Source organism: Suricata suricatta, chromosome 7, assembly GCF_006229205.1.
Source record: "Suricata suricatta isolate VVHF042 chromosome 7, meerkat_22Aug2017_6uvM2_HiC, whole genome shotgun sequence".
Taxonomy (NCBI): domain Eukaryota; kingdom Metazoa; phylum Chordata; class Mammalia; order Carnivora; family Herpestidae; genus Suricata; species Suricata suricatta.
Window position 1 is genome coordinate 113,064,560 of NC_043706.1, and position 23,977 is coordinate 113,088,536.

Consider the following 23,977-nt stretch of genomic DNA (forward strand, 5'->3'; position numbering starts at 1 on the left):
ATATATCCTGTTGGTCATTTGCTGTAGAATGTTTTCAATGTTTAGAAGAAAATTCAGTATTTAATGCGTCTCGGCAACAGTTTCACAAGGAACCACCCCAATTAAACACAGACACGGCTCCTTGGCAGAACCCATCCGCCTGATACATTAAAGCCCATTGGACAGGAGAGCAAAACATGAAGAGGATTCAGATGGTACAGCTAAAATATTTTCTAAGCACAAAACAAGAAATACACAAAGCAAAATTATCCCTTGGGGAATCTGTAAACGCTAGGGTGTATTGTGTAAGCAGGCAGGAGGGATCTGGCGCTCTAAACAATGGTTTCCAAACTTTCAATGCTGCGTTACCCACTTCGAAGCAGTGATGCTGGCAGCAGCAGCAGATTATAAAAGATCTGAACAACAAAAGCTATGTTTCACAACATAGTAGGACTTTTGAATGAAAATAACACTCCAGTTTATTTTTTAAGCCCTTATAAAAAGAGAAGGGACTGGGAGCTCCTGGGTGGCTCAGTCAGTTAAGCGTGGGACTTTGGCACAGGTCATGATCTCACAGTTTGTGAGTTCGAGCCCCATGTCGAGCTCTGTGCTGACAGCTCAAAGTCTGGAGCCTGCTTTGGATTCTGTGTCTCTCTCTCTCTCTCTCTCTCTCTCTCTCTCTCTCTCTCTCTCTGACCCTCTCCCACTTGCGTGCCCGCGGGTGCGCTCTCTGTCAAAAGTAAACATTAAAAAATGTTAAAAAAAAAAAAAAAGGAGAGAGAGACACACAGAGAGAGACAGAAGTGACTGGAGCACCTGGGTGGCTCAATTGGTTAAGCATCTGACTTTGGTTCAGGTCATGATCTCGTGGTTCATGAGTTCAAGCCCAAGAGCAGGCTCTGTGCTGAAAGCTCAGAGCCTGGAGCCTACTTTGGATTCTCTGTATCCGGCTCTCTCTGCCCCTTCCCTGCTCATGTTCTCTCTCTCTTTCTCCCAAAAATAAACCACTCGTGCTCTGTCTCTCAAAAATAAATAAATGCAAAAAAATAAACAAACATTAAAAAATTTTTTCAAAGAAGAGAAATAATGAGTTCAGAGAATAAACAAACTTTATTTTATAACAGTATTATGGAAAGCAAAATATCATTTAATACAACTTGAAGCTGCTATAAATCTAATCTGGCATTGTAACTATACAAAGGGTCAAAAGCAAAGGAAAAAACGTTCAATACAGTTAATGGGTCCCTATCAGGTCTCTGGTGTCCGCTGGTAAATGGTACAGCTTCCTCACAACCATCAAAAACACCACCACAGCCCGTACTCCTCTCCCCGGCGTCCTCAACCTTGTGTGAATCATTCAACTATCTGAAACAGATACACCTGCTCTGTAACAAAAGGTCAGTTTTACAAGTAGACAAGGAGGTTTAATACAAAACAAGTGTTCTACACAAGTGTGTTCAAATAATGGAAAGTATTGAAATTTGGACATGTTAAGAAAGAAAGCACTAAGGTTTTAAGCTGCCTGAATATCTTAGCAGAAGGGAAGCAACGATTTTCTCCTCCTCCTCCCCTCCTGTTTCTGGAATGCTGCCGAAGGGCACGTGTCTGAGAAGCATTGGCACTGTGGTGTGACAGGGTCTCTAAACACAGTGCGTGGTCAGTGAACTTCTTTGTGATCTCCAGTCTGGACATTCTCTGACTTTGGACTTTTCAGCACAAAGTCAGAGGACTGGAAAGTCAACGGGGTTCAATATAAAAAATATCCCCAATGAAATTCTCAAACATTAGAAAATTTTCAAGATGTAAGAAATGCTTTTAATCTGTATTAATGTTTTCTCGTACAGGATATTGACTGCAGTCTGAAAAATCTGTAGATATGTACTGTGAGATTTCGACGGGAAGAGTCTGGAAGATAGGAAAGATGCTACTGAAATTAGTCACCGAGTTTCCTTTCCACACAACAGCACCTGGTCAAGTGAACAAACACCTCACCAGCCGGGGCTGGCTTTGTTCACTCTCATTGGATCAACAGGAGTGATTAAAAAGCGGGTAGTTGTACACAAAGTAAACGGGAAACAAAAACAAAACTCCCTAATTAAAAAAAATAATAATCATCAAGAATATTTAGAAGTGGTTATAAAACAAAACATTGTATTAAAATGCGAGGGAACAGTATAGACCAGAGCTGTTAAGGTAAGGTTTGGTTGTTGGCATTTTAATTCTTCAGGCTCCTGGTCACGGTTACCAGTCATAGTACAAATTCGCTGGAGTAGTGGTGTGGCATTAAGACTTGGAATGGTCAAAATTCTTCAGGTTCACGAAGTTGAATGTTGTTTAGAAAATGCATGTCTAGGAGGAAAAAAAGAGAGGTAAGAGATAAATATTCCAAAGACGGAGACTTGAGAAAACAAATGTAACGTCCTATCCAATTCCAAATCAAGTACCAACAGTTACGATCTGCCTAATTCTACCATAAAGAGCATGTTTACCAGAAGGCCAGGAGGAAAGACTATTGGGGACCTTACAATGTGTGGGGAACTGACGAGCACCTGGAAACAACTGGCAACTAAGAATACACACAAAAAAAGAGTTAATTATAAAACAGAGATAATTCATACATTAAAAATCCAAAAAGGAGTAACCGATATAGTCTTCAAAGCTAGATTACAGGAAGGAGGAGACGCAAAGTCCATTCTGACTTCTTTGAAATGAACGGACAAGGTGCTTCAGGTGGGAGAACGGGATGGGGAAAGAGGCTGGAAATGAGCCGGTGAGATGGGTATTCAGGGGGCATATCAAGAGTAAGGGGCATAAAAGGGACCGAGAATGAATGAGCAACAGGACCGTGAGGAAATGGACATTACTGGGAATAAGGAGTATTACAGTGAGTAATGGAAGGTCAGGTAAAAAAAAAAAAAAAAAAGTATTTGGTAATACTCAACTGACAAGTACAAACGATGTGACAAAAAAAGAATGAATTCCGGAAGCACGTTCAGATGAAAGAGCAGCTATCCGTGTGCGGTGATGAGCCGGAGTAGAGAGCAAGAGGTGGAAGACAGGTCAGAGCCAGGGGTGGGTGGCGAGTTCCCGCAGGGCAGGACAAGCCCAGGAGAGGCGGTGGCTGGTTTTGAGGAAGGCTGGACATGGCCTGATTTAGGTTCTGAAAACCTCGCTGCAGTTTCAGTGTGATGACCGGGCTACAGGCGGGGAGGAGAGAGACAGGAAGGCCAGGTCTGCTGGCTGGATGACGAGGACTCAGGCGTGAGTGAGTGCTGCAGAAACCAAGTGAGGAACAGACGGGTACTCCTGCTGAAGAACAATCAGGGGGTGGTGAATGGGAAGAAAGTACCGGAGAGCACTATTGGGTCTGGAGTCTGGGACCGCAAAAGGAGGGAAAGAAGGCATAAAGCCCAGGTGAGGTCTTAGGACCATGGATATGGATCTTTAGGTTGGTACAAAGGGTTAATAACTGGCAGGTGAACTAGTCTTTGCAAGTTTAAGGAAAGTGAGAGACAGGAGGCTGGGGAAGCCCATAATCAAAGGGGTGGGTAGATAGAAGAGAAGACTAAAAAAAGGAGTGGACAGAGAGATAGACAAAAAGTAAGGATGGTGCATTAGTCCCGAGAGAAAGTTTTGAGAAGGTAGTTTTTCACTTTCTACTTCAGCTTGGTTGAAAGTTTTGGCAAATTGTAGGTGATGTAAAATTAAGTCTTGTTTTAATGGAAAAACTCCCCACTATTGGGATTTATCTTAGATATTATTCTAGCCTCTTGAGGATAGACTGATTAATCAAATTCATTATCTCCCACCTGTTGTATGCTTTTGGCTATTTCATTACTCTTTAGGACTTTGCTTGATTCCAGGCTGGGTGGGGTGGGGTGGGAATCAATGGAGAAAACACCAAGTCATCCTTTTTTAGGTTAGTATTATGAACAGAAACTTGAGGGCTCAGGAGAGGAAATAGATAAAAATACCAATCACATTGGAATTGGGAGTTATCTGTGACATCTTATTTTGTCAATACAAATTGAAAGTCATTAATACTGGTGCTAATTACTAGCTTCTTCCCTTTTGGCAACGTTGTAATGGTCACCTTGAGTTTGGATAAGATCAAAGCTGTGACGTATATGGATTATATATTATGTATTAGGGTTTTGGTCAAGTAAACAAACACAGAAGCCCAAACCACTGTTTCCATGCTTCAGTTTCCCACCTCCAGAATATACCATGTCGGTGAACATTACTAACTACTACAGCGCCATTCCCTAGCCTGTGTCCCCATCTTTTGGCCAGTGTGGGAATAGGTCAAGGTGGCTGTCTCATCTAATCACAGATCTAACTCTCTATCCAAATTCTTCAAGGGAATATACAGTTACCTACTCCACCTTAGGTCCTCACAGGGTTCTGAACACTCAAATTTAGCTTAATGTGCCTGATGAACAGTGGGAAATCAAATTCAAGCACAGGGGTTTGATCACTGCATCTGAAAAGCACACCTCAGAGTTTCCAGAGACAGGGGCTCACACAGGGTCTCAAACTTGAGCATGCTCTACTCCAGAAAAGGATTGAGTAATAAACTGCAAAGGTGCACGTGTGAAAAAGAATTTGACCCAAACCCCTAGAAATCCCGCCTGTAAGTGGTAAAGCACTCATCCGAAGGGGATTCTCAGTAAAAATGCAAAAACGTGGTTTTTACCCAAAATAATTAAAATAATGCAAGATCCGTAACATTTAGTTTCGGATTAAGATTCAATTGTAACAGGGCAAGAGTATAGCCGGAGATCTTGAAAACATGAATAAAATATTTAAGTAAGAGATAATCCAACTCTTCCCCAAATAAAAACGCGGTCCATGCACTCAAGTGTAACATTCAGCTTTAAACACAACAGTTTGTGGATTCAGTTATTTCTAGTGCTAAACTGTCTTCTTTGGTCTTTAATTTGAACATGTGATTTTAATATTTAAACAGAATTTTCATTCTAAGAGGGGTCCTAGAGCCAAAAGAGCAAGTAGGAGAAGTTTCTATTTGGTTAACCTAGGGAACAGCCAACACTTACCATGTTGGGACCACCACTCTATACAGACCGCCCAGTTCTCCAAGTCTGTAGACCTGAGGGAGAGACGTTTTCAGGGGGTCATGAAGTCAAAGCTATTTCATAATCACACTAGGATACTGGTTGTCATTTCCAGGGACCAGACATTTTCACTGACAGTGCCACATGGGTGAGTAACCCTGCTGACATCGTGACACACAAGTCAAAGCAGTGGCACCACATTGTACCGAAGTCACTGTTTGTTACCACCGTACATTCGGAGTGACACAGAAACGAAGGTGGCAAGGCAGCAGGCAGCTGCACTTAAGGATGTCCTTGATGAAACACAGAAAATTACTGTCTTACATCTCAACTGTTGAGTTCATGTCATTTTAACATTCTATGGAATGAAACGGGCACAGAACACTCCTGCTGCATACAGAAGGACAACAGATGTCTAGAGAAAATAAATCATGCTTGGACTGTGAACTGAAGAGGCTGCATTTTCATAACCACCTTCTTTATTTAAGAATTACTGACGAACAAATGATGTTATTCAATTTGGCAGGCATTTTCTTGAAAATGAGGTGAGCCTATTATTTCAAGGAAAACAGTGGACAATACTTGTGGCCAGTGATAAAATTCAGGCTTTCAGGTGAAAACTGGAATTTTGGAAAATTGTGGTCTGGCCACCATGAGCTTGATAGCTTCCGAAAATTTAAAGATTCTTCTTATGAGATCATTGGCAACCGCTGATCTTTTTAGTGTCTCACTCATTGTGGCTTTTCCTGGATTTCATATCACTGGAACCTCACACTGCCTGCAGCAGTCAGGCTACTTTCACTATGTGATTATTTTGAACTATTTTAATAAATATTTTTAATTTGTTCTGTTTAATTTATAATGTGGCAAATTTCAATAATCTTGATTTTCTTTTCTTTCTTTTTTTTTAATGTTTTATTTATGAGAGAGACAGACAGACAGACAACATGGGCAGGGGAAGGTTAGAGAGAGGGAGACACAGAATCTGAAGACAGGCTCCAGGCTCTGTGCTAGCTATCAACACAGAGCCCGACGCGGGGCTTGATCCCACGAACCGTGAGGTCATGACCTGAGCCGAAGCCAGACACCCAACTAACTGAACCACCCAGGTGCCCCTACTAGGGTGAAATTTGATAGATGGAATTCACTTTGACAAAACCGCTTTGGGTTCTTCAGCAATATTTAAGAAAGTAAAGTGTCCAGAGACCATCAAGCTTAGGAATTGCTTGTGTGGAATCTGCTGTCTCTAACCTATCACCATTTCCTTCCCTTGGATATTTATTTGTTTGCTGAATTTAGAAGGAAAAATTAAATCTAGCGTTTTTTGCTGGGTTTTTTTCCCCCTTTTTGGCCAAATGGTCAACAGGTCAGCACCTGTTCAACAAATAGTTCAGCGGAATCGCTTTGCTTTGCCTGGTTTGGCTGAACACCCTAACACTGCTAGGGTGCCGCTCACCTCAAGAGGCTCTCCGGCGGCCCCCTGGAGATTCTGGTCTCACTTTCAGGTCTTGGACCCGGTTGCCCTCCACTCCCATCTCTGTCTCTTCTGAGTGCCAACTATATTGTGCTCGATAATGTACACGTGAACACAATTTCACTTCACAGACAAAAGTTCAGTTCAGGTTTGCTAATATCACATCAATTTACCTAAGTATTTTTTGCTTTCATGAGTCGATTTTGAGATGTTTTCTCCAAATTTCCATTTGTTAAAACAAACAAACAAATCATGTCTGCCTTTCCAGCACAGCTCATTCCTGTTCCAGAGGCAGGAGTCAGGAAGAGCACCTTCTTTCCTTCCACACTGTCCACGGCCAAGATCTCTTTAGGCTTTAAGCCAGTTAAACTCCCTTACCTTTAAGGAGACTAAGGGAGTGATGTTAGTGATGCCAGCAGGCCAGTTAATTGAGTTTTCTTTAAAGCTAACAGTAAATTTTTTTAACGTTTGCTTATTTTTGGAGAGAGAGAGAGAGCGAGCGAGCACAAGCAGGGGAGGGGCAGAGAGAGAGCAGGAGAGAAACAGAATCCCAAGCTCTTTAACTCACAAATAGTGCGATCATGACCAGAGTCAAGAGCAAGAGTCAGATGTTTAACCGACTGAGCCACCCAGGCGCCTATAAAACCAACAGTGCTGTTTCTATTAGGATCTTTACACTTGACACATTCAAGTCCCTCTTAAAGAATTATTACCACACAGTAATTTCAGAATATCCTGTCAAGTGAAAACATCAATTTTGCCTCATTTTTAAACAGGATTATTTTACAAAATACAGTTTTATGCGTTCATTTAGCTTTGTATCATAGCTGCAACCTCAAAGACCTTTTGTACAAAATTCTGCTAAAGTGAATCATGTTTCAAGTACATTGGTGGGAGTCAGTTATTTGAAAGATCCCCGTCATGAAGCCTACTTCAAAGCAGCGTGGCATGGGATTCACACTGACCGTGGGTCAGCCAAGCTCTGTCACTCACCAGCTGTGTGATTTGGGTGAGACACTTAACCTCTCCAGGCCTCTGTGTCCTCACCGACACCCTGAATGGCTGTAAGAACTAACTGAAATAATAAATGGCAAAGTTCTCAAACAAAGCTGGGCACAGAGCAGGCAACCGATGAATGATATTGTTTTTATAGATATTCATATACGATATTTCAAGTGTTGTAGGGTTTGCTTCCAAATTAAATTCTGTTCTACTCCTGAGGACAGAGGTGTTGGTTTCACTGTTAATTGCCTGAACCAGTCTAATCGTTCCCTTATAGGATGCTTCATCTAATCTGCACGCTTTCAATCAATCCCACGCTCTACTGATGGATTTGACCTTCCTGAAGAACAGTGCAGAAAATGCCCTTCCCCTACTCACGCACCCTGTGCAGATGACCTACACAGCAGGGTCTAAACTACGGTACTGACACGTACGGTCAGGACCTCCCATCTAAAATTTGCCGTTGACAAGTCTTCCAAGCCCTGCAGAGAGTTCAACGCATACCCAGGTGTAGGATTTGCTCTTCCTGACGCCATCTCATTGCTTCTCCACACACTCTTTGCCCTCTGCTCACATCCCTATGTGCTCCCTCCCGAGCACTCTGCACAGAGCGGCTTCCCTCCTGCCTCTTTGGGGAGGTCGTCTCAGAAATGCCAATCAGAAACTGTTTCTCTGGTCAACTTTCATAGCCCTAAAAAACACTATTTTTAACTCTGTACATTATTAGCATTTGTGTTCCTATGCTTTTACCTCCTTCTCACAACAACTACTATAGTGCTTCCAACATGGCCCTTTCACAATGGTGCCCAGTAATGGATCCATGAGGGAATGTAACAGGGATGGACCTGCAAAACCCTGAAGAGCAGGGGTTTGTGAGGGGAGAAAACAAACAGAACTGGATCTGATCGCTGGGAAGAAAACACTAGTGCCGGACTTCCCCGTCACTTTCATCTCTGACTTAAGTGAAAAGTCTTAGGTTTCATTCTTCTGTTCTCTTTTGTTAAATAAATACATCTATAATATCCTAGGAGGATTCTGCCTTCCTTAAAAAATAGTTTCCCCAAATCTTTGAAGCTCCGACAAAGATTTCCAAGAGTAGTTCGTATTTGGCCCGATAGCTGGGGTAGTCTTCTGGTTCACTCCGTAGGTTTAAATCTTGTGGGAACTTGATATGAAAGCATTTTACAAAATCTTAAAGCTTTGTTTAAATACCAAGCAGACTTGAGAAAGGTCACACTCAGTATACTGCATTCTAGCCAGGCCTGTATCAATATTAGGTTCTTAAGATAAGGAGATGAGAAAACATTTCTCTGGAGCATCAAATAAAACTTGCAATTAAAAAATTAGTATCAAATCCCTTATCTTTTAGGGAAAAAAACCTTTGAAAGCATGTCTGAACAGACTAAGTATTTTGTGTTTTCCTTAAATGGGAAGGTTAGTAGGAATCAAAAGAATTCATCTCTAGACCCAACTCTAGCTTGTTTAGTTTACATTTTTTCCCCAACATCTTCAGAATCCAGCATGTTATTTTATACTTAGAGTGCATCTCAATTTGGAATCGCCATATTTCAAGTAGCCACATGTGAGTACTGGCTATCATACTGGACAAGTCTAGATTCCCACTTGCTCTAAGGCTAACGGAACTATTTTGATGCATAAGAGTTAAATGTTTAAACACAGGGCCAATAAGTCACTCACTGAATGTAATTCTCATGGGGTCAGGAGTATCTAAAACACACACACACATGTACACACACACACACAGGCACTCACACTCATCAATTACCATAACAAAATTCCCTCCTAATGCCACCCACAAATTTACATGTTTAAAAAAATAGGATCTGGGATGACTAACATGAGAGAAATTCTCCAGACAGACGAAACTATACTTAGTTCCACATATGGATGGCATTTAGGATTCCTGAGTAGAAGTGACCTATGCAAATGACTTTAGTCTCTAGGATTCTAGTTCCCACTTAAAAGGGTGGGGGTTTGAGAGAAGATGATCTATAGGCAGTTAAGATTGAATAGTCTTAGTTTTCATTCTTTTCAACGCACCCTTGTCTAGGGTCTGATAAAGTCACAACTGCCAGGTCCCCCTCCTGAGAGGTGTGAACACACACATCAGGAGGGAGACTGGGTACCAAGGGCCTCAGCATGAGGAGCCGCTGGTGACCCAGAGCGCTCCCCTCATCTGAGGGGAGGCAGTGCTTCTGCGGTCATTGCCGCCATGACAGGCAGAGGAGTTTCTCGTGTTTCTGATGGTTCTAACGTTTCTAAGGTTTCTGAGAGTTCTAAAGTTGCTCAATGCCTTCCCATTTTAAGCATCATTGATCCAAGTTCTAAAAAAACAAAACTTTGATATGACCTTCATGCCTCTAATTTGTCAATTTTGCCTTACCCTCCCCAACCCTTTGGGGTTATTTTTCATTCTCAATAATAATGAAAAACTGGAGAAAATATGTAGTACTTGTGACTAAGGGGTAAATAACCTTAATAAATCCATAAGAGATAATAAACACCTGAATAGAAAAATGGGAAAGAACTGGCAATTCAAAGAAATAAAAATTGCGAGGTGTATATGTATTTTAGCCTCACTAGCAATGAAAAGAAAAAAGAAATACACAATTAAAAGGAGGAGGAGGGGACAAATGCTTTTTTCTCCCCAGATTGGCAAAGATTTCTTAAATGTTTTACAATTTTTAATGTCATAAGGTGTGGGAAAAGAGAGATGCTCATAAACTGTAAGTGGGAGTCTAACTTGACAGAATCTTTCAGGACAGGCAGGCAGTATGCCCAAAAGAAACCCTTGGTGGGGTGGTGGGTGGGAGCGCCTGGGTGCTCAGTCAGTTAAGTGTCCAACTCCAGCTCAGGTCATGATCCAATGGTTTTTGAGTTTGAGCCCTACCTTGGGCTCTGTGCTGACAGCTCAGAGTCTGGAACCTGCTTCAGATTCTGTTTCCGTCTCTCTCTGCCCCTCCCATGCTTATGCTCTGTCTCTCTCTCTCTCTCTCCTTCAAAGATAAATATTAAAAAAAAAAAAAAAAGAAACCCTTGGTGCCACACCAACTCTAAGTAGAATTCTAAAAATATTTGCCCTTGGAAAACAATGAAATTCATGCCACCAAAACGTACACACAAGTGTAATCTTCACAGCTGTGTGTTTAACTGTGACAACACAGGAATAACCTAAATGGCCATTAACAGATGCTACATAAATCCTCATGTGTCCATTCAGTGGCTGTTGAAAAATGTTGAGATAATACAAGAAGATGATCTACAATGTATTCTTAAGTGGAGGGGGGAAACATAGGCTATATAACAGAATCCACACTAGCAGCCTACACAAGAGAGATGGGAATGTGTGAATGTTTATGTGTTCACACATGCACACACTGTGAAAAGAAATTATCTACCTCCAAGAGCAGAGAAATTATGGGTCACTTACATTTTCTGCTATCTCCCCCTTTATAAAAATTATAATTGAACCTATTATTACCAGAAAAAAAAACCAATAAAGATCATTCATTTGCAAAAAAAAAATAGTCGATAATAGTTTTCTCTGAAAATAAACCCTGGGGCATTAGTGACTACCAGGCGCTAATGAACGCACAACAGCAGTGGCGTCCAGTGCCTCTTCCGTTGGGTAGTTCAAATACATTGGAATGGACTCCCTGATAGCACCTGCCAGCTCTCAGTGTTAAACACAACACTCCACAGCACTGCCAAGTGAACACTGGCCATGCCTCAAAGCCACCAAGTCCAAAATGGCTTTTGATGTCTATGTACAAATCTTCATTTAGGTTTGATTAATCCACATCGAAAACTGATGCTAATTTTAGGTATAAGACTAGCCCAATGAGGCAAAGAGAATAAAATAGAAAGACATTTGAGATGCCTGAAAAACTCCTGCCTTCTCAACTGGAAACTGTCATCTGGAAGTCGGCAGGCTTGTGCTTCCCCTTTTAAACACGGGATGACGCTCATCACAGGGCCCACGTGTAATTAACCAGAACTCAGTTGACCAACAGTTCAGCCAACATGGCGTTTTTCTCTTGTCAAGTCAGTTAGATAGCGAATGCTGCTTTCCTGTTTGACTTTAAAGTTCACTTAGAAACCCTGAATATCACCCTGACTGAAATGTTAGCTTGGACGCAACATGATCTTATTTAGAAATTGGTATTCACGGATGCACCACGGCACAGGAAGCAACGGCACAAACTTAGAGTTATTTACTGTGGGTGGGAGACTGGGACTCAAGGTCTACCTCAAAGGGAGGATGGAGGTACCTGGTGTGAGGTAATCACAGAGCTAGTTCTGGGGGCTCCGTGAAACCTGTGCTCTCCATCTTCTTGGATAATGAGCACACAGAAAAGCCCAAGGCCCTATCACTGTGTGGTCAGCTTCTTGAAAGCACTCACCATGTGAAACCCCTACTTCCTCAACCTGTTACAGGGCTCCGTTCCTACTACCGAATGAGGCAGCTATGACAAAGCCCCAGGCTGACTTTGTACCAGTGAGTCCAGAGGACACAGTCACTTAATTTCTTGGCCATATTTAATAACTTATTCTCTCTTTCTTGGAGTTCTCTTCTTCTGCAGCTTTTATGACACCCTTTCCTCGCTGTTGTCTCCCTACTCTCCCCACTCCTCCTCAGGCGTCTCCTCTGACGAAGCTCAGGTCACTCAACCAAAAGTCTTCCTCTACAGCACACATTCACAAGACCTTCGGACCTCCACCTCCTGCTCAGAAAGCTGCTATGATTTCTCTCAAAGCTCCTGGCTACTTCCAGGACCTCTCCGTGTAGACCTCTCAACGTGCATCTCAAACTCAACATGTCTGAGGTAGAATGTTCCAACTTTTACTTTATTCTTAAGAGCAGTAAGGGTTCATACCTGACTCTAGAGGTTACAGAAAGTTCTTAAACGTGCCTTGGAAATAAACTCTTCTGTACATTCTATTATCCTCAGTTCACAGGTGGCGGAACTGATCCACAGAGAAGTGAAATAGCCCATGCAGGTCACACACCTATGAGGTAGCAAATCTGCTATACTACATTTCTTCCTAATACACAAGGCAAGCTGGTAAATTTCCAAATAACCCTGCTGTGCACGTGTGTGTAAGACAGGGACTTACAAATTCACTGCTGAACTTCCTCCAGAATGCCTACAGCAGGTGCTCTCTGGTACAGTACCAAGAACAAAAAATGCACCTTGCTTTAAGACAGCTAAGCCGAGAAGGCTGGCCGTATGGCACATGACATGCGAGAAATCACACACAGATCCTATGACTAAAATTACAGGTACCACCATCAACTCATGTGCTCAAGTCAGAAGCCTGGGACTCCCCTGCTCTGCCATTTTCCCAACCCACTAACTTCCACATCTATGTGCAAACAGCCACCAAGTCACAGACCTCTGTCTCCTTACTGTCCCTCAAATACACGTGGCATGCCCTCTTCTCCACCTTCTGGATAAAGACAAGACGCTTTATGCTCGGCCTCCACCTCTCCGCACCCCTCCCCTCCCCTCACTCTCCTTCCTACATGTGTCCTGCAACCCAGCTGTGCCTGATGGTGCACTCGCTGCAGAGGGTCAGGTCCACAGTACCAGATCCGGCCAGGAATGCCCTCTCCCGGGCCTTTCTTCATCAAGCTATGCCCCCAGAAGCCCAGGCAAGAAGCCATCTGACACCCCATTCTCATGCAGAGAAACTCAGCTCAGAACGCATCTTCAAACTAGAGACCTGATTCTGCTACAATGATTTATTGTGACTGCAGATCTTGTCTGATTTAAAAGTCCCTGGTACACAGTAGAGGATACCCAAGGGGCATTCCATAGATCTGGCGCAACGAACAACAAGGACCAAAAAGTGAGTAAACGAATGAAAGGATGAGAGGCTGGGCCTCCATCCTTTCCTCCTCCACTGCTTTCGATGAGAAGGAGGCACTGTTTGGTTTTTATCCCACATGAGTGATTATTCCAGGAGCCACAGGGACTTGTTTGAAGTCTGGGCCGAGAGAGGTTATGGTGCCAGCTGAGGCAAAGTCACAAGCTCCCCCTCCCGGGGCTCATTCTTTTGAGGCCATGCAGACCAAACCATCCAGTGGGACTCTAGCTCCTCATCAGGACTGTCAGGGAGCACCAGTCTAGTGGTGACAAGGCCACCAACATTTTGTGTCCATTTGAGGGCTCGGAAACATGCATTTAGGATAAACTGGCAGGAGAGAGTCGTCCTTAACAGAACACAGAAATGAGAAGTTACAGAGATGTAGTTAGGTCCCCCTCGGCGGTGGTGTTTCCCTTCTTCCCAGAGCCCGTGTTCACTCCTCTCTGCCTCCCAGCCGCCAACACCCAGCTGAGAGTGACGGCTGGGGGGGTGGCAGGGGGGGACTCAGCCCTCTGCGGTTCCCCTTTCACCATCCTGCGTTTGCTCTCCTCTCCCCTACTTTCAAGGCTTGATCAAGAGCTCAGAGCTATTCCAGAGGAAGAGGGCCGGTCAGATCAGGGGGAGAGCTTCTCATGTCTGAGAAAGGGAGCCGGCCCAATCGTTATTTCTTCTTCTTTTCTGGTCCTGCTCTTTGCCTCGGCCCACCTGGCTGCCTCTGTGGGATCCTGGCAGGGCAGCCGGAGAGCAGCTGAAGGGGTACAGACACACTCCTCCCCCGAGCCCCGACGGGCACCAGGCAAGGGAAAGTGTTCGAGAACAGGCCGCAGCCAGCGGGCAGCAGGGATGCTGAGATGGCTGCCGACACTGAGGTAACTCCTGCTCGCCCTTCAGATTTCAACTCAAACTCGGTTTCCCAGAGGTTACATTTACAAGATTTGGTTCTCTCCTACCAAGTTGCTTCCTTAGAGCAGGGAGCACATCTGCAGTTACATTTTGTTTGCTCATATCTGCACCTCCCCCCTCCTGGAGCGGATCCTTCCCGAGGAAGGACACCATGTTTGCTGATTTGACCATTTGAATCCCCAGTGCCCAAGCTCTACCTTAGTACACTTTGGTTCTCATTAAATATTTTTTGAATGGATGAATGAATCTTTCCAAATTTATCTAGTTTGCTCACCTTACAGGTGAAATTACATTTTAACAGCCTAAATCTGTTTAACATGGCTGCTTATAAAAGAGGTTCTCTGAGAGAAACAAACTTCAAACGCTGTGTTTGCGGGCATGTTTGCAGATATGTATCCATTGAAAAAAGGAGTAAAAGGTACTAGGAATAACTGATATGACCAATTCACATTAAAACTTATTAAAATGGCACAAATGAAAGGTTGCTAGATAGAAGACAAATATTGAAAAGTTAATTGCAGGTTCCTAGACCAGCAACAACTAGAAAAGATTTGTAAGACCTCTTTTAGTTAAGAAAGTTATACGAGTTTGTTGGAAGACATTAAAGATCACCTATACAGGGGCGCCTGGGTGGCTCAGTTGGTTAAGCGTCCGGTCTCGACTCAGGTCATGATCTCACAGTTCGTGGGTTCAAGCCCCACATCAGGCCCTGTGCTGACAGCTAGCTCAGAGCCTGGAGCCTGTTTCAGATTCTGTGTCTCCCTCTCCCTCTGACCCTCCCCTGCTCACACTGTTTCTCTCTATCTCTCAAAAAAAAATAAAAGACATTAAAAAAAATTTTTTAAATAAATAAAATAAAGAACACCTATATAAATGGAAAGAGATATTTTATGTTTGTGGGAAAGAAGACTGAATATCATAAAGATGTAATTCTCCCCATACTGAGCTACAAAGGAGATGCAGTTCCAATTAAAATACCATAGGATTATCTGAGAACCCAATAATCTGATTCTGAAATGTATATGGAACACCAGGAGCCCAGACTAGATAAGACCCTCCTTGAAGGAATAAACACAACTGTGGAGATACGTCCTACCAGGTATCAAGACTTATTTTAAAGCTGTAATAACTGAGGTAGTATGGCATTGGAGCAGAGATGGACTCAGGAAACAAGAGAACCCAGAGATACCCACACGCATACCAGAAAACTGATTTACGACCGGCAGATTAGAGAGTGGAAGGACGGGCTCTTCAGTAAACAGGGCTGGATGCTGGCTTCTTACAGAGGAAACAAATGATCACTGTTTCTCATCACACAGAAAAACGAATTTCTTATGGATTAAGGATTGATCTACGAAAGGAAACATTAAAGTGCTTGGATCAATAGTATCTTTAACGCCTCAGGGTATGGAAAGAGCATAAGCCATAAAGACAAGCGTGATAATTAAGCTGTATTGACTCTATTAATAACTGCATTCAATATACTAACTATATTGACCTATATTAATAATAAGAGACAAACCACAAACCTGAAGATATTTGCAACACACAAAATTAACAAAGGATTAGTATCCAGAATCCATCAAGATCAATAAGAACAAGAAAGTTACTGGTCATTTCGTATCAGTTCAGCATAAACTAAAAGATCTGAGGGGAGTGTGAGCAGGCTGGGAGCCATCGCTTCCTGTGTGAGGCACCTGGCCCGACCACACGTGGAAGACATGTATTCTGTGACCAGCATTCCTGTGATGTATGTATCCGTTAACCGACTGGTATACAGATCATTTTAAAAACAAAAAAGCAACTTGGAGTATGTGCTATATGAAAAAAAATCTACCTTTTAAAACCTTAATACATATGTAATTATGAAAATTTACTCATTTCATTAAGAATTCTTTAGCACAACTTAAAAAAAATTTTTTTAATGTTTGTTTATTTTTGAAAGACAGAGACAGAGCATGAGCAGGGGAGGGTCAGAGAGAGAGGGAGACACAGAATCTGAAGTAGGCTCCAGGCTCTGAGCTGTCAGCATAGAGCCAGACGCGGGGCTTAAACTCACGAATCATGAGATCATGACCTGAGGTGAAGTTGGCCACTTAACCATCTGAGCCACCCAGGTGCCCCTAATTTTTAATGGCTATATTTTAGTCATTACCCAGAAGCAGCCTAAGATATAACCAATCCCTACTGTTGGCCATTTATACTGCTCCAAATTTTTTGCTAGTATGTGTATATATACACACACACACATATTACACACACACACACACACACACACACACACATGATAAATACTCTTGTAAATCTTTGTATACATCTCTAATTATTTAAGGTAAATTCTTAACAGTGGTTTAAATGGTAGGTGCATTTTGTGTGGGTTTTGCCAAAGTGTTCTTCAGGAAATGTTACTAATTTACAAAGCCACATTGGTCTATAAATTTTCCTCTCTTAACCTCCCCAACAGTAGCTAAAAACAAACTTTGCCAGATTTATAAGTGAAAACTCATACACTAAATTTTTAATTTGTATTGATTTAAACAATAGTGAGGTTGGACATTTTTTGTTTATTGTTTACTTACTATGTGGTTTACTTAATTCTCTGCCCATTTTCCTACTTACGTGCTCAAGTTTTTTGATGAGACCTAAGAGTTCGTAATATATTCAGGATACTGACTCCTTCTGTGCCAGGCATACTGAACTTTGTCAGTTATCCTTTACTTTGGTTTAAGTTTAAAATTCTGTATATAGCCAAAGCAATCTTTCCTTTTTGGTTCATTCTCTTAATATATAATTTTTCATGTGTATTTAGAGGAATTAACTCATCTCCCTTTTGTGCCCCCTTCCATAAAAATGCTTCATCTAAATGAAGGCCAATGGTACTTTCCTCAAAGGATCATTGTAAGCATCAATTAAGACAACCAGTACTGATATGCTGTGGTTTGGATTTTTTTTTAATGTAAAATTTTTTTTAATGTTCTTATTTATTTTTCAGAGAGCGCGAGAGAGTGAGTGAGTGTGGGGGAGGGGCAGAGAGAGAGGGAGACACACAATCAGAAGCAGGCTCCAGGCTCTGAGCTGTCAGCACAGAGTCTGACACAGGGCTCCAATTCACGAACTGTGAAATCATGACCGGAGCTGAAGTCGGCCAACTAACCGACTGAGCCACCCAGGTGCCCCTCCACTGATGTATTTTGTAAACAGTAAAACAAGATATAGATGTCAATTATTAGCAGCCCTCAATGCATGGCAGTTATTAACATTACATGCCCACTGGCCAACAGAGTTTATAATAATATGCAGGTATTTTTGGGATAATACAACCTGAAAACACCGCATGGACTACAGGAGACAGACACTGGGAGGCAGGGGTGCATCTCACGTCCCTCGGCGGGCTGAGGAGCAAGACCAGTCAAGACCAAGGCCCAGAGGACACAGGCGCTTACCTTACTTACTCCTCCCCTTCTTCCAACTCCGTTTCTTTGTGCACCACCACTCTTGTGACCGACATGTCGGGGTGCTGCTCTCTGGCTTCCCTGATGGCCTGGGCCAGCGCCTGCCAGGGTCAGAAGAGAGCACTGTGAACAGAGCAACGGGCTGCTTCTCGGGTTGACCGACTGGGACTCCATCGCAAGCAAAGATGGAAATGATATCGCTTTATTTGAGGAAGCGGGGATCTGATGTGGGCTCAGAATTCATTTTAGAGAATGCTTCTTACTTCTCCAGATTTCCCATTTTTTTCCAGTCTTTTCAAACGATAACACGTACAAACACACGTGGACTCTGAAGCCCAGCCCTGTACTCGCCACGAGACTTGGAGAAAACAGATCTTCTCCGATCTTCATATTCTCACCTATAACCTGAGGCTAATGGTAAGGTGGTGAGGATCCTTTTAAGGTTCACCGTGCAGCCTGGAGGAATGACGGAACAGCCTGTCCACACGCCCACGGCCACCTGCTCTCACACAGCTCAAACCCCAAGGCACAGGACCAGACTGAACCAGACCGGCCACAACCTTACCCTTGTGGTTTCTCACTCCCTGTTTGAGGGAAAATGTGTGTTGAGCTGTTACGCTGCAGGAAAAAGATCTATAAACTTCTGGGGCACAGAACAAGAACAACGGCAGCAAAAATGAGGACACACAATCGCAAAGCGGAAGAACAGAGACGGACTGCTCTTTAGCAGGTACAGGTCTCTATAGTGCGAGTACAGGTCTCTTTGTTGACAAAGGTCAACAGGTCATGCTCAAGGCCATCCTGCTGCTGGGCTGGAGGGCAGGAGCAAGACCCGGGGCACCCCGCCCCCCAGGCTCTTCCCACACCACACTGTGAGAAAACAGATGAAGTTTCTTTGTATGTTACCAGAAAATAAACCACATACAAGTGTTTTGACCAAGTGGATAGATCCTGCTTTTCTGAGGGAAAAGTGTTTAAAGATGTCTTGGGGAGAAAGTAAAACACCAACTCTCAAAATCTAGGAAAGAATTCTGGAACAGAAAGGGAAGTCTTCGAGGACGGAAAGCACCATAGCTCATATGGACGCTATGCCTCTGAAAGCAGCAGCCCCAGTTTTCCTGTTTCTCTGTCATCTGCCAGAGGGCACAAGTGCGGTTCCGGTTTGTGGTACGGTTTCTGTCAGCTGAAAGGTTACTGAACAAAACCCCAAGCTTCATTCTACATACGCAGAAAGGTAAAGCTGCAGAAAAAGAAGCTTTTTATGCCAAAACTTTGCACACAGACGCTTGGAAGACACTGGAGGGAGCTTGAGTTTCCACTAGGGAATAAACTCTGGTGACCCTCCTGTGTCAGGACAAGAGAGAAGTCAACCAGGGGACTCTCGGACTTGACAGCACCAGTGTTTGTCAGGTTGTGGCAGCCTGAGGGCTGGAGGGGAGGGGAGGGGAGAAGGCACGGCTTCTCTCAGAGGAAGGAGGGCAAGGAATGTTCCGGGTCTATGGCCTCGATGGGAAAGGGGAAGGGAGGTGGAGAACAGCAGAGTGGCTCCGTGTTTGTGTGTGTTCAGAGGGAAGTGAGAGATCAAAATAACCAAAACAGTCTACTCCACATTGGTCTCTGGCATCCAGTTTGGGAGAAAGTTCTGATGGGAGGCAAACATAGCTACAGATAATCTGTCAGATATTTTTTAATTCATGATTGTTATAAAGATCTACCTATATTATACCAGCAAATGTGAAAGGGGAAATAGAAAATGATGCCCAAGCATGGGAACATATTTCGATTAGCAGAAAAGTAGGGAAAACCAAAAACTGCTTAATCATCTTCAAACACATTTGAAATCCGTTTACCATTAGTTCTGTTCATTCCGTAATATCAGTGCATGAAATTAAATTGCTATAACGTGTGCATTTATTATAGCAATTAGAGAACTCTCACAGCATCCTGCCAAACTGAGAAGTTATTTTATTGGAAAGAAGCACGCTCCGATGGGCGACTGCAGCGTCCTACGTCCCAGGGACGGAGCTGAGCGTCAGGACTCGCACGGGCGCACCACCCACAAAGCAAGTGTCCTAAATGCACGCCTCTTTAATCTGCCAACACAAAAGGGATGCCTTTTTTTTTTTTCTATCTTGCTCAGAGGAAAGGTTTCTTTCCACTATTAAAATTCTTTTAACGTACAGGAAGGAAGTGAAAAAGGGGTCAATGATATTCAAGTCACTGTGTGATCAGTTTCAGTTTTTGGCAGGGAAGGGATTTCACTCTAAGTTTAAATACTTCCATGGTCTCATTACAGGCTAAAAGAGAGAGCGCTTCATCAGCTTCCTGTGACAAACATCCCAGAAGCCACAATTCAATGTACTCTAATAAGTTAATACATCTTATAATTAAAGCATGAAAACATTGCAAAAAAAGTTAAATATCTGTCCTCTTCATTTGGGTACTGGACCTTGGCTTTAAAATGGGCGGAGGCCTGACATCACACTGACAAGGTCATGTGCCCACAGTCAAAGGTCAAGCTGTGGGGTGTTTTCCTGATATAAGACTCAGGAATATGTGTTATTTTGGCACTTAAATTTCAGATCATGTTTTTATTATATGCTATTCGGACGCAGTATTAATCGAGAGTTGAGTTTTCAGGTAAAAGACAAAAGAAAACACCTAAAATAAAGGCTGAGAGTATCCTTGAAGGGAAAACGTGGCATCAGAAAGTCTGGAATTCTGGGCAAAGGCTCAGTGGAGAGACAGGATAGGAGAAACAAAGGCCGGGAGAAGACTCCCAATTTTCACCGTCCAGCGTGCCAAGCAAGGTGGGCTCCACTCGAGCCTCACACACCGCAGGAACTCAACAAATGCTTGCTGAGCCGGAGTCCCAGACAGGGAAAAACAAAACAAAACAGAGTTGGCTCCAATTTAGGTCAGAGGAACTCAAAACTGCCCCAGGGAAGGGAAGGAGAAATCCTGCCTGGGGAACCAGAGGCTTGGTTTTCACAGGGCGGCTCATTCCCCCCTGGAGAATAGGCACAAGTGTCCTCTGCTAGAAATCTCTACCATAGAGTCGCAATTCCGAGTCAGGTCAACCCCTGAACTGCTGATACCTCTCCAGGAATGAAGAGACACATTAGGAGACATGGAAGTAAAATCATGTTTACAGGGTTTAAACCATGTGACTCTCTTTTCAGGCATGGGAGAACATCTATTTCTCTCTGGTCACAGAGAGTGAGCTTTTTCTAAGTCAGAAGTTTTGTTCTCTAAAATCCTCCTTCCTGAGTTTGATATTGTGCTCAAAGCTGGGTAACGATCATTTCTGCTCCCCAGCCGAGGTGGTCAATTGAACATTTCCTTTTTTCTGCAACATGTTATTAAGAAAACAGCATGGTTTCCTTTAAAGCAGAGTCAAGGTCACTCAGAAAATGGCAAAACAAAAAGTTCCCATCCCTTGGGGCCACAGCCTAAAATTGGAGCTACCCTCAAAGTACCCAGCAGTTCTACTCCATGACCTGGTTTTGAAAGCCACACATTCCGCTCAAGCTAACACTGGAAAGAAAGCACGATGCTTTTAAACATTTTTCTGAATCTGTGTAAACTCCCACTTTGTAAGAGACCTTGGATTTCTTTCCCCTGCCCCTCGATAATAGTAATGATTACGGGGAAACACCTAGTGGTAAAGAGCCCAACTTTCCTAAGGCTATAAAAAAATACTTTGGAAATTCCTGAAAGTAGGCATATGTCAAACTCGGTGGCTTTTCTTACTTAGCTTTGGAAGCTAGTCTCATTGAACTGCTATTCTTTTAATCCACGACTTGACTTCAAGCCAGGTCCACATGAATACCTAATATTTGCCAGGAATCCTCTCAATTACTTTGACTCAAAAGTGCATGTAAAGCCAGCGTGAACTAAGCATCATAATCCAGGTTCTGCGCAGGTCCGGTGTCAGGCAGGCTGAAAGGACAGGCTGTGTCTAGTGTGGGAGCATCAGAGCCACGCTGAGGATGTGGATTGATCCCGGGGGCGCTGGGAGAAGGGGTATGACACGAGGACAGGACAGGACGTGACGGCACATGCCAAACTTAGAGAAACGGTCACTTTCAGAACCAGAACTTCAGGCCTTTACCTGGTCATGATCAATGTCCGCATCTCCAGTGATCACGATGCGTTTCTCAATTCGTGTTTCAGATATTCCACCTTTCACAGTCTAAAGGGGGAGACAGTAATCATTAGAGCATGTTTACACATAATGAGGGGAAAGAAAACGGAGCACATATGGACCTTCTGATCACTACGGCAACGTGCACTGAGTGGGGAACACCGAGGTTCTGGAAACACTATTTTTAAGCTCAGTAGAGACACCTATTGTTAAAGTTGTAGCATCATCTATTAGTATTCCTCAACTGAAAGCAACTTTTAAACTAATTTATCAAGATTCAGGTGAGATGAAGACAAGACAGATGCCATTTAATCCAAATAGTTCTGTTGGGACATTCCTTTACAATTTTCCCTGAGTGTCTTTACTCCCAATTGGCCCATTTATTAAAAGAAGAAAGAGGAAATAACTCTTCGGTTTCTGTAGAGTTACAAGGAACTGTAACAATTTAGGGACCTGGTTTAGGTTTGAGAATTGCTTGACGTCATAATTTTGACTGCTTGATTCTCATCATACAAATCCATTTAGTAATTCTGTTCATTTGGTTTATAGTGCAATCATTAAAAAAGAAGGCTCCGATTTGGTTTAAGATACAGAAGGTACACGAAGATGGTAAGAAGCTATTCATTTAATGTCTGATTCGATTACAGTTTCTGCATGTAGCTGTGTCTGCTAACGAAGTCTGTGTGAGCGGACATGGGGCAGGACTCCTGCGTGAAGTACCACAGAGTTACAGGCTTGGAGCAAGCTGGCAGAGCCTGGGACATGAAAGAGGCTGAAGAGATCACACAGCTGTGATGCTGAACTGTGAGCAAATACCGCACAGTCCCGAGAAAGCACACATCCAACTTGTACAACTCTGATAAGTTACACACTACGTTATAAGCAATAGGACTTTAGCCTTGATAACTGGATACACTTTTTTTTTTAAGTTTATTTTGAGAGAGCCCACCGTCAGCCCAGAGGCCACCATGGGGCTCAAACTCACAAACTGTGAGATCATGACATGAGTCAGAACCAAGAGTCAGAGGTTTAGCCGACTGAGCTACCAAGGTGCCCCTGGATTCACTTAAAAACGAGCATTAATATCTTTATGTGGCCTTTTTTAATTTACAAAGTTTCTGGTTGAGATACAGGGTGAGACAGGCATAAAGGATACACTTAAAACCTCCAAGCGCTAATGAAACACGAGCGGTAGAAGTACAAGGAAACACGGGAGGGACTAAGCTGGAGCCAGAAAAGGAACGATGGCAGCACGTGTCACCATCGCGTGGAGGCCCCCACAGCCAGCGACTGCGTCTCTGCAGATCTGGAGGGGGGCTGCAGCATTCACAGCAGCGACTGCTGCTGCTGCTGGTCCGGAGCCAGACTGAGAATCACTGGTCATCTGGTGTTGGAGACTGAGAGAATGATCTGGAAAAATGCCCCCTAGCCACCATGGGAGCATCTTAAACCAATGAGGGGAAAATTCTTTTACTTGAACAACTTGCTGCAGATTTCGAATGATGGGTCTCCATGCACTTGCTTCAGTCAGGAGGGCGGATCTGCCCTTAGCAAACGTATGCCTTCACTCTGACTCCATTCCCCCTCTGCTCCTGTAGCTGTCTTACGTGTGGTTATTCATGACCTACTTTTACCTCCTTGCACTTTACAGAAATACGTTTGTCAGCGGAGCCCAGTTTCTTGGATACGTTAAAACCCAGGCACTTTCACTCCATTGGCGCTGTCTGTGTTATTACTTTGAAGTGTGTACGGGGACAAAGGAACAATTCGGAAAAGATCCCGTGTGCAACGCACCGCCGCGGGCTGCTTTACCTTGGTGATGTGTGTCGTCGTCGTCGTCGACACGGACTCGGATGTGATGGTCTGTGCCGTCAGTAACGTCCCCGAGTCACCACCAGCCCCGCCATCAATCTTTGGACAGTTGGGGGGAAAAATATGAAGCAATGCTTAATTTCCATTATGTGGTCAGGGAAGAGCCCTCCCCACAGAATATGCATCTTTTGGAATCTCTGAGGTCAGCAGGAGAGGGTAGCTGCCACGTTTGTAGAGATAG

At 43.4% G+C, this 23,977-nt stretch overlaps 1 protein-coding gene across 15 annotated transcripts in view; it reads right to left on the minus strand.

Annotated features, from left to right (window-relative positions):
- Nucleotides 1-1,070: 1,070 nt before the first annotated feature.
- EPB41L2 (erythrocyte membrane protein band 4.1 like 2) overlaps nt 1,071-23,977 on the minus strand; it is a 219,020-nt gene continuing 196,113 nt past the window's right edge. For 13 of the 15 annotated variants that reach the window (XM_029943386.1, XM_029943390.1, XM_029943392.1 and 10 more), the window contains 4 exons: nt 23,737-23,835; nt 21,892-21,972; nt 17,769-17,878; nt 1,071-2,328 (listed from right to left, as the gene is read on the minus strand). In XM_029943386.1, the coding sequence (XP_029799246.1) occupies nt 17,774-17,878; nt 21,892-21,972; nt 23,737-23,835 (285 nt within the window). In that variant the 3' untranslated portion in view covers nt 1,071-2,328; nt 17,769-17,773. Of the gene's footprint in view, nt 2,329-5,036; nt 5,090-17,768; nt 17,879-21,891; nt 21,973-23,736; nt 23,836-23,977 lie in introns of all 15 variants that reach the window. The other 2 variants (XR_003910426.1, XM_029943399.1) reach the window with 2 other exon arrangements.